Consider the following 13764-nt stretch of genomic DNA (forward strand, 5'->3'; position numbering starts at 1 on the left):
GCATTTGCACCTTTTTATATTGCATATTGCAGTTTATTGCCCTTATAGATTATCAGGTTTTATTTATGTCTTAAATGGTTTTTAATTGTCTTAAATGTTCTTATAGCTCAGGGAGTGCTATCTAAATTTAGTTATATTGTTGTCTGACCCTTAATATAATGACATTAAAGCTACTAAACTACTAAAAATAAAAATAAACTACCACTGTAACTAGCCTACTACTGATAGTCCTGCTACTGCTACTATTTTTTACTGCTACCAGTACTAATACTACTAATGCTACTAATGCTACTACTACTGTAACTACTACTGTAACTAGCTTACTACTGATAATCCCACTAATAATACTATTTCTACTACTTCTGTCACTACTAATACTACTAATACTACTAATGCTACTCCTGCTACTACATAGACTACTGCAACTACTATTATTATTATTACTGATATATCTACTGCTAAAATTACTTTTGTTAATTACACACCTGCATCTCCTATTAGTACCTAATAGGAGATGCATATTATTACTTCATCATCAATACATTATTTCTTGTCAATTTTTAGTCCCCCCCCCCCCCGAAATATTACAACTTTTTTTCTTGAAATATTGTGACTTTTTCCTCAAAACATCAATACTTAATTCCTGAAATATTATATCATAATTTAAAAAGGTTTTTCCACCTTTCATTTGACATCTTTTGCTTTATTTTTTATAGCTCAGTTTGTAGCTTTTCATTATAAGTCTAACTAAATATACTCTACATTTAATGAATATCCTAAATATATTGTTTTATGACTATTTCAATTGTATTTGAAATAATTTATTTCAAATACAATAGTATAGTAATGTTAATAGATTAAAGAGACCTCAGCAATGTTTAAGTGTCAGTATCTGAGGTGAATTGTAACCTGGTGTTTACTTTTACTCGAGCATTGAGAGACATTTGCATTCTTGAGCTGCCGGTCAGATGAGTTTCAGGAGGAAGAAGTTACTGTAGAGTTTCACTGCACATCCGCTGCTTCTGCTGCTGCTGCAGGCTGTTCAGTTTCAGCCGAGCCGTCTGTCAGCAGCCGGGTTTGTTGGGGAAGTTTTGATGAACGAGACGTCAGATCTCCACCTGTGTTTACATCAGAGCCTCAAATACAGGCACGAGATCAGGACACCAGCCTCTGAGTGACAAGCAATCAATCAAACTTTATTTGCACAGCAGCTTTCATTCATACAGGTTAAAGTAGTTCAACGTGCTTCACAGTTGATTGGCAAGCTGATAATAAGACAGAATAAGTGACATAAAGGAACATAAAGAAAAGGAATAAAAATGATGAGGGAACAAAAAATAAAAGGAAAAAAATGCACACAAGAGAAAATGAGAATGATTTAAAAAAAATTAGAAAAATGTAATCAATTAAAATTAATAAGAGAAAATACAAAATAATAAATAAATAAATAAAAATAAGAGAGAACAAGTTTATTAGAAGTTAGAGTAAAAGAAATCTAGGTTAAAATAGATTAAAAGGGCTAAACAATAGTAAAAATTAAATAAAAGAAAGATAAAGTTTAATAAAAGTTAGACTAAAACTAGCTTATTAAAGGATCCTGCATTGAATATTTTCTGCCACCACTTTTAGTTATTTTACACGACAGATTTTGGGGTTCAAGCAGTGTTAAAAACATGATGTCACATATTTCCGTGAGCCAATCAGAAAAGCTTAAAGAGTTAAAACCTTCAACCACCATCTCGTCCCGTCAGCTCCCACCTGGCTGTCCACTAACCTCGGCGTGCTGATCTGCATCGAGTGCTCGGGGATCCACAGAGAGATGGGAGTCCACTACTCCAGGATCCAGAGTCTGGACCTGGACGTCCTGGGAACCTCCGAGCTGCTGGTGAGTCTACTTCACTGTCGCCAGAGGAAAACGGAAATCAGAACGTCGAGGCAGACAGAGTGATGAAGAGAAAAGCAGTTTAGTGTCTGTAGGGTTTTAAATGTTTTATTCATTTTAATTGATCTATAGCTGTGTTAGAGCCGCATTTTAAAAAAGTAAGAGAGATTACAACAATATAATTAAGATATATTGTGAAAAAAGGATTAATTTTAAGAATAAAAACTTTGAGACATAATGTAATATTGTTACTTCATCATCAAGACATTATTTCTTGTTGATTTTTTGTTTTCCCCCCGAAATATTACAAGAAATGTTCATGAAATATTGTGACTTTTTCCTCAAAACATCATTATTTAATTCCTGAAATATTATATGATAATTTTCGGTTTTTCCACCTTTTATTTGAGATCTTTTGTTTTGTTTTTTATAGCTCAGTTTGTAGCTTTTCATCATGAGTGTAACTGAATATACTGTACATTTAATTAATATGCTATAAATATTATTTTATGACAATTTTCTATGACAATTTCAATTGTGCAGAATTTATCATTGAACATTTTACAAAATTGACCAATTTATCAACTTCTTTATAAACATTAAGTTATAAATGTAAATTTAATGAATACACTTTTAAACAATGGTAAATGTTCCCCTTTTTGCATAAACATGTCCAAACTTGAGGAATCTATAAAAAACAACATTTAAAAATGAAATTTAAATGAACTTCTAGCAGCATGAACCGAGTTATATCTGCTTTGTTTTGCACTGAGGAGCATGTAAATAGATTTCCAGAGTATGTGCATGTAGCAGGAATACAGAGTTGCATGTGGAGCAAAAATAAATCTTGAGGATGTGAGTGTTTCATCAGGATGTTTATGATATTGTGTTTCAGTTGGCTAAGAACGTCGGAAATGCCAGCTTCAATGATATCATGGAGGCCGATCTGTCAGCGCAGAGCGTAACCAAACCTAACCCGAGCAGTGACATGTGAGTGACAGCCGCACACATCCTCCCACTTCCCCCCCCCGCTGTATCTTTGAAGTCAGATGTTCACGAGGATCAAGTGAAACTGTACAAAGTGACAGTTGGTTGTTGGTTTGCAGGCAGATGAGGAAGGACTACATCACGGCGAAGTACACGGAGAGGCGCTTCGCCCAGCGGCGGTGTGCTGACGCTGCGTCCAGGCTGAAGAGTCTGTACGAAGCCGTCACGAGCAGAAACATCGTGTCTCTCATCCAGGTCTACGCTGAGGGGGCGGACCTGATGGAGGCTATCCCACAACCCAACGAACATGTAGGACAACATGCATGGCTTTAATTAACTGTAGTTACACATATAGTCTACATACTGTGATAATACATAAAGATTTACTCATATAGCACTTCTCAAAACAATTAAATTGATTTAATTCAACCCTCCTGTTTTCCTCGAGTCAAGGAAGGAAAGGAGGAAGAAGGAAGGAAGGGAGGGAGGAAGGAAGGAAGGAAGGATGGGAGGGAGGAAAGGAGGGAGGAAGGAAGGATGGAAGGGAGGAAAAAGGAAGGAAGGGAGGAAGAAAGAAGGAAAGGAGGGAGGAAAGAAGGAAGGAAAGGAGGGAGGGAGGAAGGAAGGGAGGAAGAAGGAAGGAAAGGAGGAAGAAGGAAGGAAGGGAGGTAGGGAGGAAGGAAGGATGGGAGGGAGGAAAGGAGGGAGGAAGGAAGGATGGAAGGGAGGAAAAAGGAAGGAAAGGAGGAAGAAAGGGAGGAAGAAGGAAGGAAAGGAGGGAGGAAGGAAGGAAAGGAGGGAGGAAGGAAGGAGGAAGGAAGGAAGGATGGAAGGAAGGATGGAGGGAGGGAGGAAAGAAGAAAGGAGGGAGGGAGAAAGGAAAAGATGAAGGGAGGAAGGAAGGAAAGAAGGACAGAGGAAAGAAGGAAGGGAGGAAAGGAAGGAAGGAGGGAAGGAAAGAAGGAGGGATGGAGGAAGGAACGACAGAAGGATGGAAGAAAGGGGGATGGAGGAAGGAAACAAGGAAGGGAGGAAAGAGAGCGGAAGGAAAGAAAGAGAGAAGGAGGGAGGGATAAAAGGACAGACGGAAGGAAGGAAGGGAGGAAAGAAGGAACAGTCAAAACAGACGAGGTCAATTTGACCCGGGAGGACGACACAAAGATTAATACAATTAAGGCATTAAATATCAAACACACATAATAGAAATGACAGAGCAGTAAAACAGCAGTTTGAAAAAGTGAGGGAATAAAAGAAAATGTTGTTTTTTGTTTTTGCATTACTTACATTCAAAGACAATTAAAGAAATTCTACCCCCAACTCGGCCACCCAAAGCGACCCCCTTGAAACTTTACCACAAAAACATTGAGAAAAGGAAACACATTTTAACCACTGGTTTCATCTTTAACAATGTGTTGTATTTTAAAAGCTTGTTATTTTATCCATTGTGTCAAATCTTCATCTGAAAAGTAACTAAAGCTGTTAAATAAATGTAGTGGACTAGAAATATAAAGTAGCATCACATGGAAATACTCAAGTAACGTTCAAGTACCTCAAAACTGTACTTAAGCGCAGTACTTGAGTAAATGTACTTAGTTACCTTCCATCATGGGTCAGTATAACGGATCTTCTGTAACTCCATCTGTGTTATTATACTGAAGGTGTTTGTGTGTGTTTCTCTCAGGAACCTGGAGAGACGGCGCTCCACCTGGCGGTCCGTATGGTCGACAGGAACTCCCTCCACATCGTCGACTTCCTCGCCCAAAACAGGTATACGCTGCACTGTACATTTATTTTTAATTAAACACTGATTGACCTTTCTTCAACATCATTTGAATCACCCAAAATATGAAGTATTAAACTATTGCTGACTGCAAACATGACTGCACTGCTGTGTTGTTTTATCAGAATATCAGCAGGATATTAAACCTCCAAACCGGGACCCTTAAGTGTCCTGAACGTTCATGCATGTGTGCGTACGCTTATGCATGCACAATAGGCTTTTTCATCAGGATGGGAGACAATTGCTTCAGTGTTAAGCACATCTACTGAGTGCACCTTTCAACACCTTAGACAACACCTCAGCAGATGTAAAATATGTCACTGTCACTCAGTATGTTACAGTGAGGCTGATGTGTTGAATGCAGAGTGTCCTCACATGAGTAGTAACCCTCATCTGTGTGTGTGTGTGTGTGTGTGTGTGTGTGTGTGTGTGTGTGTGTGTGTGTGTGTGTGTGTGTGTGTGTGTGTGTGTGTGTGTGTGTGTGTGTGTGTGTGTGTGTGTGTGTGTGTGTGTGTGTGTGTGTGTGTGTGTGTTTCAGTGGGAATCTGAACAATCAGACGGCCAGAGGAAGCACAGCGCTGCACTACTGCTGTCTGACCGACAACAGTGAATGTCTCAAACTGCTGCTGAGAGGAAAAGCTTCAGTGTCCATCAGTAAGATCACAAACAGACCATAATAATCCACATTTAACTCTTTATCTGCCACAAAAACCTGGTCTAAGTTGTGGTATTTAGTTACAACTAAAGGACAGAATATAATCGATTTTTCCTGCTCAGCTGTACGTTATTATGATCTGAACAATATGATGTGAATGCAGCATCATTCACATAAAAGTGCAGGTATCAAAATGTTTGTTTCATTCATAAATTTGTTTCCATAGCGAATGAATCCGGAGAGACGCCGCTGGACATCGCCAAACGTCTCCGCCACACTCAGTGTGAAGAACTGGTGAGACTCTTTGTTTTATTATCTTATAAACAGCTAAGAAGCTACGATTAGCTTTATGGTCTTGAATTTTACATCAGCAGTTAATTTACACAAAACTGAAATTGGCTTCATCACTCTAAACTGAATTATTTAAAGCTTAGATGAAGAGAAGCTAAATCAGACTTACCTATACTTCTTAGTTATATTGAATCTTATAAATTACATAAAAATGACTTAAACAGCACAGTGAAGTAAATTGAGGAAAGGTATGATAAATAATAAATAAAGCTAACTATGCTAAGCTAAACCCACAAAATAAAAATAAAAGTAAACAAAATCTTCCACTTTTTAACTGCGTCTCAAACAACAAAGATATTAAAAAGCTCAGATAGTTTTACTGTTTCTTTGTCTTTTAACTATTTCAGTGTTGTTGTTTTTTAATGATTTTTATTTCTCTAATTGTTTTAATGCTTATATTTTACTCTTGTTATTACTCTTTAATTTTACCTGTGTGAAAGATAAGATGCAAATAAAGACTGATTGTATTAAAACTCTTTGTGTTCCAGTTGACTCAGGCTCAGACAGGAAAGTTTAACGTCCACGTCCATGTTGAGTACGAGTGGCGTCTCCAAAATGAGGATCTGGATGAGAGCGAGGACGAGATGGAGGACAAGGTGAGTAGTTTGGACTTTAACGCAGCAACTAAAACACCTGCTTCTACATAAATAAACTTTACTGACTCGTATCTGATGCTGCACCATATTTATGATCATTAACGTCAGGTTTTCTGTGCGTCCTGCAGCCAATCCCCAACCGGCGTGAGGAGCGTCCGGTCAGCTGCTTCGTGCCAGGCAGCGGCCCCATGCAGCCCAACCTGGCAGCGTTGGCCCGGGACGCAGCCAGCATGGTGAGGGACAAGCAGAGGCCTCAGGTTCCCAGCATGATGATCAACAACGAGACCTACGGCACCGCGATGGACTTCAACCTGCCGCCGCAGGGACCGACCCCGCCGCTGCCTCCCAGAGTGCCACACAGAGGTCAGAGCCGTTTATTTAGTATTTATGATCCTGATTATGAGATATTAGACATCATGCAAACCTTTTTACAGTGTTTTAGGTTTTGAGGCAAACTCTTCTATTTTATTTTTTAATAAAACAATGATGAGGAGAAATGCTGAGGTGTGATATCTGTCTCCGTCTGCATGATCAGGACAAAGTAAACCTGCTCCCATAGAAAATGTAGGAAGACAACGATCGTCCTCCGACCCTCCGAACCCGCACACCCCCGAGAGAAACGCCTCTATGTACGGTGAGTGTTACTTCCTGTCTGCTTAAATTTAAAAAAAAAAAAAAAAAAAAAGTCTTCTAGCAAAGTGTTTAGAAGCAGAAACAACACAAACAACATCAACAGTGAGACAAATCATCATCATTAAGAGGAAGACTGTACAAATGTTGACTGCAAATGTGCGATCGGTGTGTCTTTAAAGGACAAGTTTTTGAGTTTTTTGAAGTCTATCTTTAAGTAGTATTTACATGTCCACATGTACATGGAAATAGTTTTTTATTGTAATTGTTGCTCCGGTTCATATTTGACAGCAAAGAGATCTTTTTTTCTCAACATAGTACGACTTTATTCTTGTAATGTAACATCTTCCTTCATGAAATATCACGTGTTTATTCTTTAAATATTATCTTTTTTTAATGTCATAATATGTTATGAATAATTTCCCTTTACTTACTTTTTGAAATCTCTCATAATTATTGTTTCCAGTGTTGATTATATTAGTATAATTGTATTGGTCCAAAACAATGTTACAATAAATCAAATTTGGGATAAACTATTGAAAAATATGCAGTTAATTTTTTTTTTTTTTACAAAATAATTAACATTGGTCAATTGATGATGATCCTGAGTGAGCTCAAAGTTTTAAAAAACATTAATTTTTACATAAAGTGAACAAAATGAATCTAAGATATTTCTGCTTTGTTATGAGAAGTAAAAGAGAAGTTTCCAAAGTCCAAAATGTCACTTCAGCAGTTAAAATATTAAATAAATATTGTACGGACTGACTATTTAACAGTATATAACTGAGTCACTGTACTGACTCCAGACTGATGATGTCACACATGTTTATTGTTGATTAAACCTAATTTTTACAGTTTTAAATGTAATTCTGCTCTTGGAAAAAAACCTTTTAATTAACTTTACTTTTTTCTATTTTTTTGTTGTATTTTGTTGATTTTAAAACTGTTCTAGTTAAATAAATCCTAATCCAATGTCCCCTCTTCTTCCCACTGCTCCCAGTAGCCCCTGCTGCTCCTGCTCCTCCTCCTCCTCCTCCAGCAAACAAGAGGTCCAGCATGATGGAGACCAGGTCCGTGTCAGTGAAGAACACCCCCCTCCCTCCTCTGCCTCCTTTTCCATCAGCAGGACCCCCCTCCATCCCACCAGTCATCCCAGTACCTCCCATCCCACCTTCAACCTCCATCCCACCACCACCGCCTCACAAAGCTCCGGTCCTGCCCCCGCCGATCCCCAGCCACCAGCCGAGCAGAAAACCAGCACACAAATCACCCCCGTCGCCCACATCGTCCCAATCACCCACTGGGTAGGTACTGGTACCAGTTTAGTGGCTGTTACTGGACAGGACTGGTCAGCACTAATCTTTACTGGTCTGTGCTGATCTGTGCAGGTCTCCACTGGCTGGCACTGGTCTGTACTGGTGTGTAGATGTTAGTATTTTGTTAATACTGGTCTGTACTTGTGATGTCACCCTTTCAAAAAGCCAAGTTGGAACAAATTCAAACTAAAATAAGTCTTTATATTTTCTTGTTCGTTGTCATAAAACTGCTTTACTGTGTCGGACGAGGCTGTAGAGTAAATGTTGGATGTTGCTCCGATTAATTTTAAGCCTCTGCTGCCTCCGTACTGTGATATAAACCAGCTGCTGAGGCCTCAGATTTGTTGTAGTTGTAGAATAAATCAGCTGCTTTTTACACAAAAAGTTGGGAAACAGTCTGATATTTAGTGGTAATTTTGTCGTTTAGGTTATAAAAAAAATACCTTCACACACTCCTCCTTAGATGCTTCTTAACGGTGAAACACATCATGATCACTGAGAAGAAAATATGTAGAAATTTTGACTGCAAATGTGCGATCTGTTTGTCTTTAAAGGAAAAGTTCACATTTCACAAGTCTATCTTAAAATAGTATTAAGATGCCCACATGTACATGAAAATAGCTTTTAACTGTAATTGTTGCTGCAGTTCATACTAGCAGCAAGGAGATCTTTTCTTCCTCTAAATATAACAACTTTATTCATGAAATATCACATCTTTACTCTTTAATATTATTATATTATTATATATATTATTATTATATATTATATTCTTATTCTTAGTCACTATGTGTCTGTGTAATGCTGCTGCTACACTGTAATTTCCCAGCTTGGGATCAATAAAGTATATCTATCTATTTAAATAAAGAAGAATTTACAGACAGGTTAAAGAGCGATAGGTGAAGCTGATTGTGAACTTAAAGAACGTCGTCTGCTGAATCACAAGTTTAAATACTTTGTCGTGGAAATAGACTAAAAACACTAAAACACAAATATGAAATAATGCACAAAACACTGCTGGGTTTAAGATTAAATGATTGTTGTTGACATCAGAGAACAAAGCTCATCTGTTGAAGTTTCTGAAGGAACAAAGAAATGATCTGTGATTGGTTAAAGATATCCGTCTATATGATTACATACAATGTCAAACAGCCACAGGAACTATATGTACTTACACACTCATCTCACACAAGGGTCACACAAGGGTCACACAAGGGTCACACAAGGGTCACACAAGGGTCACACAAGGGTCAAACATCCTAAAGGCCGCGACTCATAAATGATTCTCTGACACTTCACTATTGTTTCACACATCCCCAAAATTCAGAGCTTCTATCTTATCTGGACACAGATCAAAACAAGGAAACAGCAGTAAACTTCTTAACAATAGAAAAGAGCTCATTACACAAGACTCACTTACAAGGTAAAGATTATTTAACAATCATGTAATAAAACGATAAATCAACCATTTGATCCTTCGTTACTTTTACAACTTCAAACCGTCTGTTTAACTTAAATTTCAACACTTTCAACGTTCAAAACAGTTGAAATTTCAATTAAAAAGTGATTTCCATAGTCTGTATTGCTCTGAGCCAATGAGTACTGGTCCTTACTGGTCTGTACTGGTCTGTACTGGTCAGATTTAATGAGAATTAGTGTGTTTGTTGGATTGTTTTTTACAGTCTCAGTGAACCTGTTGACTTTATTTTGTCTTATTTTTCAGATTGGAGAAACGTCCTCCAATAAGACCGCCTGTTAGGACCGGATCTATGGACAGAAGGGGTACACACACACACACACACACACACACACACACACACACACACACACACACACACACACACACACACACACACACACACACACACACACACACACACACACACACACATTATGATTGGTACTATCCAGCCCTAAATATAATAACACTTTTATAACTTTATGAGATTGTTCATTATCCTTTTTACTGTTCCCTGTAGGTTCTCAGGCCAAATCCCCGGGTTCGGGTCCTCCGACACCCAAACCCAGAAGCACCTTCCCCGTAAGTCCTTAAACGCAACACCAGCACTGACAGAGCTGCAGCAGAGTCACAGAAATCCTGCTTTTCTGTCATCATCATTTCTTCTTTCTGCATTAAGTTGTTGAGTTTTGGTTCACTTCACCCACAATGTGGGGAGTCTATTTTGATAATACATTCATCGTTTTAAGTCATATTTTTTAAGACAAAAATGTCCAAATTCTCTGATTCCAGCTTTTTTAAATGTGAATATTTTCTGTCCTCTTTAGTCCTTTATAACAATATATATTTTACGTTGAATGTTGGGTTTTTGGAAACAGTAATCAACACTTTTAACCATTTTGTTTTACATTTTATAGGCTAAACAACTAATTAGTTAATCAAAAAATGATCTGTAGATTGATTGATGATGAAAACAATCGTTAGTTGCGGCACTGATATAATTTAATGACCCTTAACCAACCTAAACTGAACTGTATGTACACTATAAATAAAATAAACGTGTGTGTTTGTGTGTGTAGAAGCAGAAGTCTCAGAGGGTTAAAGCCATCTATAACTGCTCAGCTGATAATCCAGATGAGCTGACGTTCAAGGAGGGAGAGGTGATCGTGGTGGAGGGAGAGGAGGACAACGATTGGTGGGTGAGTGGACAGACTGGAAGCAGGCGGACATTGATCACTGATACATGAATGCAAGAGCAGTGGTGGAAGAAATACTCAGGTCCTTTACTTATAAAAGTAGCAATACAGCAACGTAAGAATGCTTCATTACAAGTTAAAGTCCTACATGAGAAATCCTACTGAAGTAAAAGTACTGCAGTATTATGAGCGATGTAGTATGCAGTATTACAGTAAAAGTACTGCAGTATTATGAGCGATGTAGTATGCAGTATTACGGTAAAAGTACTGCAGTATTATGAGCGATGTAGTATGCAGTATTACAGTAAAAGTACTGCAGTATTATGAGCGATGTAGTATGCAGTATTACGGTAAAAGTACTGCAGTATTATGAGCGACGTAGTATGCAGTATTACGGTAAAAGTACTGCAGTATTATGAGCGATGTAGTATGCAGTATTACAGTAAAAGTACTGCAGTATTATGAGTGATGTAGTATGCAGTATTACAGTAAAAGTACTGCAGTATTATGAGTGATGTAGTATGCAGTATTACAGTAAAAGTAGTGGTTTGGTCCCTCTGACTGATATATTATTATATATGACATCATTAGATTATTAATAGTGAAGCATCAGTGTTAGAGCAGCATGTTACTGTTGTAGCTGCTGGAGGTGGAGCTAGTTTACACTACTTTATATACAGTTAGCTAGTTTAGTCCAGTGGTTCCCAACCTAGGGGTGGGGCCCCTCCAAAGGGTCAGCAGATAAATGTGAGGGGTGGTGAGATGATTAATGGGAGAGGAAAGAAGAAAAAACTAAGCTCTGATACAGATAAATGTAGTGGAGTAGAAAGTACAATATTTCTCTTTGAGTCATCGATAGAGAGGAGAAGGTGGTTGAGATGTGATTCATGACTCTCCTCTCTGCTGCGTTTCAGTTCGGTCACGTCGAAGGAGATCCGACCAGACGAGGAGTGTTTCCCATCACCTTCGTTCACTTTATCACAGAGTGACGTCACACCTGGTCACTTATCACTTCCTGTTGTCCACCGTCAGGACGCAGACGTCTCCTCTGGATCAGGACCCCGGCGAAACGAAACACAGACTGCCAACTTCACCTCCTCCGTCTTCACAAACTCATGTTGTCATCGTCCATGTTGTTGCTGTCTGTGATTTGTTCAAACCTGCAGGACCTTTGGGGGGAAATACTAGATGACGCAGAATATTTATGACACTGTGAGACAGAGTGGGGAAACATTAAAGCTACTGTCGGGGAAATTTAAAGGAGAGGTTCACAATTTTTTCCAACTCTTTCTCAAAACAACAGACCGAAATGAACATTAAAACCTGTTTTTCTTGCTGTAATCATTCCTCCTGTTCATACTGACTATTAGAAGATCGCTTCATGATGCGCTTATAACAAAATCCACAGTCCTCCTTCTGTGTAAACATGTATTTAAAAGTTGATCTGAAGGTAATATGAAGCTTCAGTCGTCCAAATGAGTCAAATCAAGTAGATATCTATCAACGTTACAATCTTTTTAGAGCCAAATTCCTTCTTTTTGTTAATATACTTCCACCACAGCTCAACAGGGAAACATTTTCAGACAATTCAGCTATCAAATCGGACACATTGCAGCTTTTTCTTCAGGCCAGAAATATTCAAAACTCATCATCAACAGAAGAGATGAAGAGCAGAAATCTGTGTTGTCTTTTTTTTTTTTTTTTTTTTTTTTTAATAAATGGGTTAATGGTTGAGACTCCAGTCTGGAAACGTGATTTTTATGATAGTTTTTAACATGATGGCTGAAGATGTTTGGCTGTATATGTTTATATGAGAAATAATTTTAACTGGAGGGTAAAATGTGAACTTTGATTTTATTGTAGTCATGTTGTTGAAAGACAGTGTCATTAAAAACATTCAAAATGATTCTTTTAACACTCAAACTTTGTGTTTATGTCCTTTAAATGAACCGATCTTTCTCTTTTGATCTCTTCTAATAATACATACGCTTCCTTTTTTTCTTCTTTTCTTATTTGTCCCATTTTTTTTAATTGGACCCCTCATTTAATTTAATTTGTTTCTCATCTCCACCTCCTTTTTATTCATTCCTTTCTTCATTTATTATTTCCTTCCTCTGCTGTAAATAACATTTCTTTCTTAATCCAACGTTCAAAGTGACGCTTTCAATTGTCTGTTTTGGTTTATTATATTTTAATAGTTTTATTTATACAGTGAGACTAATAGTACAATTATTAAATCAGAGGTCAAAATATAATTAAAACAGAAAAAAGGAAGAAAATTAATAAAACACAACTTGGTTTTTACAATGATATAAAACCATAACGCAGCCATTCCTAGAAAAAGGGATGAAAACTAAAGAGGAAGATAAAAGAAAAGAACCTCTAAACTCTAAATGAAGAATAATAGCTCATAAACCTGATTTACTAAATTGAAATGATGACACACTAACTGATAATTGGTCTCACAATAAAGATATTTTAAGAATTGTAATTATTCATTTTAAACTTCATTTCTGTCTTTTTTCCATAAATATGAAGTTTGAAATGAAGGAATGAAAATACCTCAGGATTATGTGAGCAATGTTAAATTTGTCACTGTCAAAAAGAGAAATATTAAAGAGGAAAATCAGGTAGTTTGGAGTGAAGAACTGACTCTGAAACATGTTATTTGCCTTCAGGAGTCTATTCAATTATTTAAGAAAAACTGGTGAGGATGTCTTCTTTTCTTTTTTTAAATGTATTTATTTTTATTTTCTTTCGTTGGTTTGTTTAAGAGGGCAGATAACTTCAGTTCACACTCCAACATTATGCACCTTAAAGAGCAACTTGCAGGTTGAATTTCAGTCTGTATTTACAGTTTATGTATCATGATAATGATCCTGAGAAAGGTTGATGTATGATTTTATTGGTTTAAG

At 37.4% G+C, this 13764-nt stretch overlaps 1 protein-coding gene across 2 annotated transcripts in view; it reads left to right on the plus strand.

The window, feature by feature from the left end:
• Positions 1–12741, plus strand: part of asap2b (ArfGAP with SH3 domain, ankyrin repeat and PH domain 2b) — a 37036-nt gene extending 24295 nt beyond the window's left edge. Inside the window, exons 15-28 of one of the 2 annotated variants that reach the window (XM_062436911.1) lie at positions 1752–1885; positions 2778–2872; positions 2989–3178; positions 4551–4636; positions 5188–5303; positions 5531–5598; positions 6144–6251; positions 6380–6614; positions 6787–6885; positions 7885–8185; positions 9918–9976; positions 10174–10235; positions 10733–10852; positions 11764–12741. In XM_062436911.1, coding sequence (XP_062292895.1) covers positions 1752–1885; positions 2778–2872; positions 2989–3178; positions 4551–4636; positions 5188–5303; positions 5531–5598; positions 6144–6251; positions 6380–6614; positions 6787–6885; positions 7885–8185; positions 9918–9976; positions 10174–10235; positions 10733–10852; positions 11764–11838 — 1748 coding nt within the window. In that variant the 3' untranslated portion in view covers positions 11839–12741. Of the gene's footprint in view, positions 1–1751; positions 1886–2777; positions 2873–2988; positions 3179–4550; positions 4637–5187; positions 5304–5530; positions 5599–6143; positions 6252–6379; positions 6615–6786; positions 6886–7881; positions 8186–9917; positions 9977–10173; positions 10236–10732; positions 10853–11763 lie in introns of both variants that reach the window. The other variant, XM_062436910.1, reaches the window with a different exon arrangement.
• The last annotated feature ends 1023 nt before the right edge of the window (positions 12742–13764 follow it).

The sequence above is a fragment of the Scomber scombrus genome, chromosome 17, assembly GCF_963691925.1.
Source record: "Scomber scombrus chromosome 17, fScoSco1.1, whole genome shotgun sequence".
Taxonomy (NCBI): domain Eukaryota; kingdom Metazoa; phylum Chordata; class Actinopteri; order Scombriformes; family Scombridae; genus Scomber; species Scomber scombrus.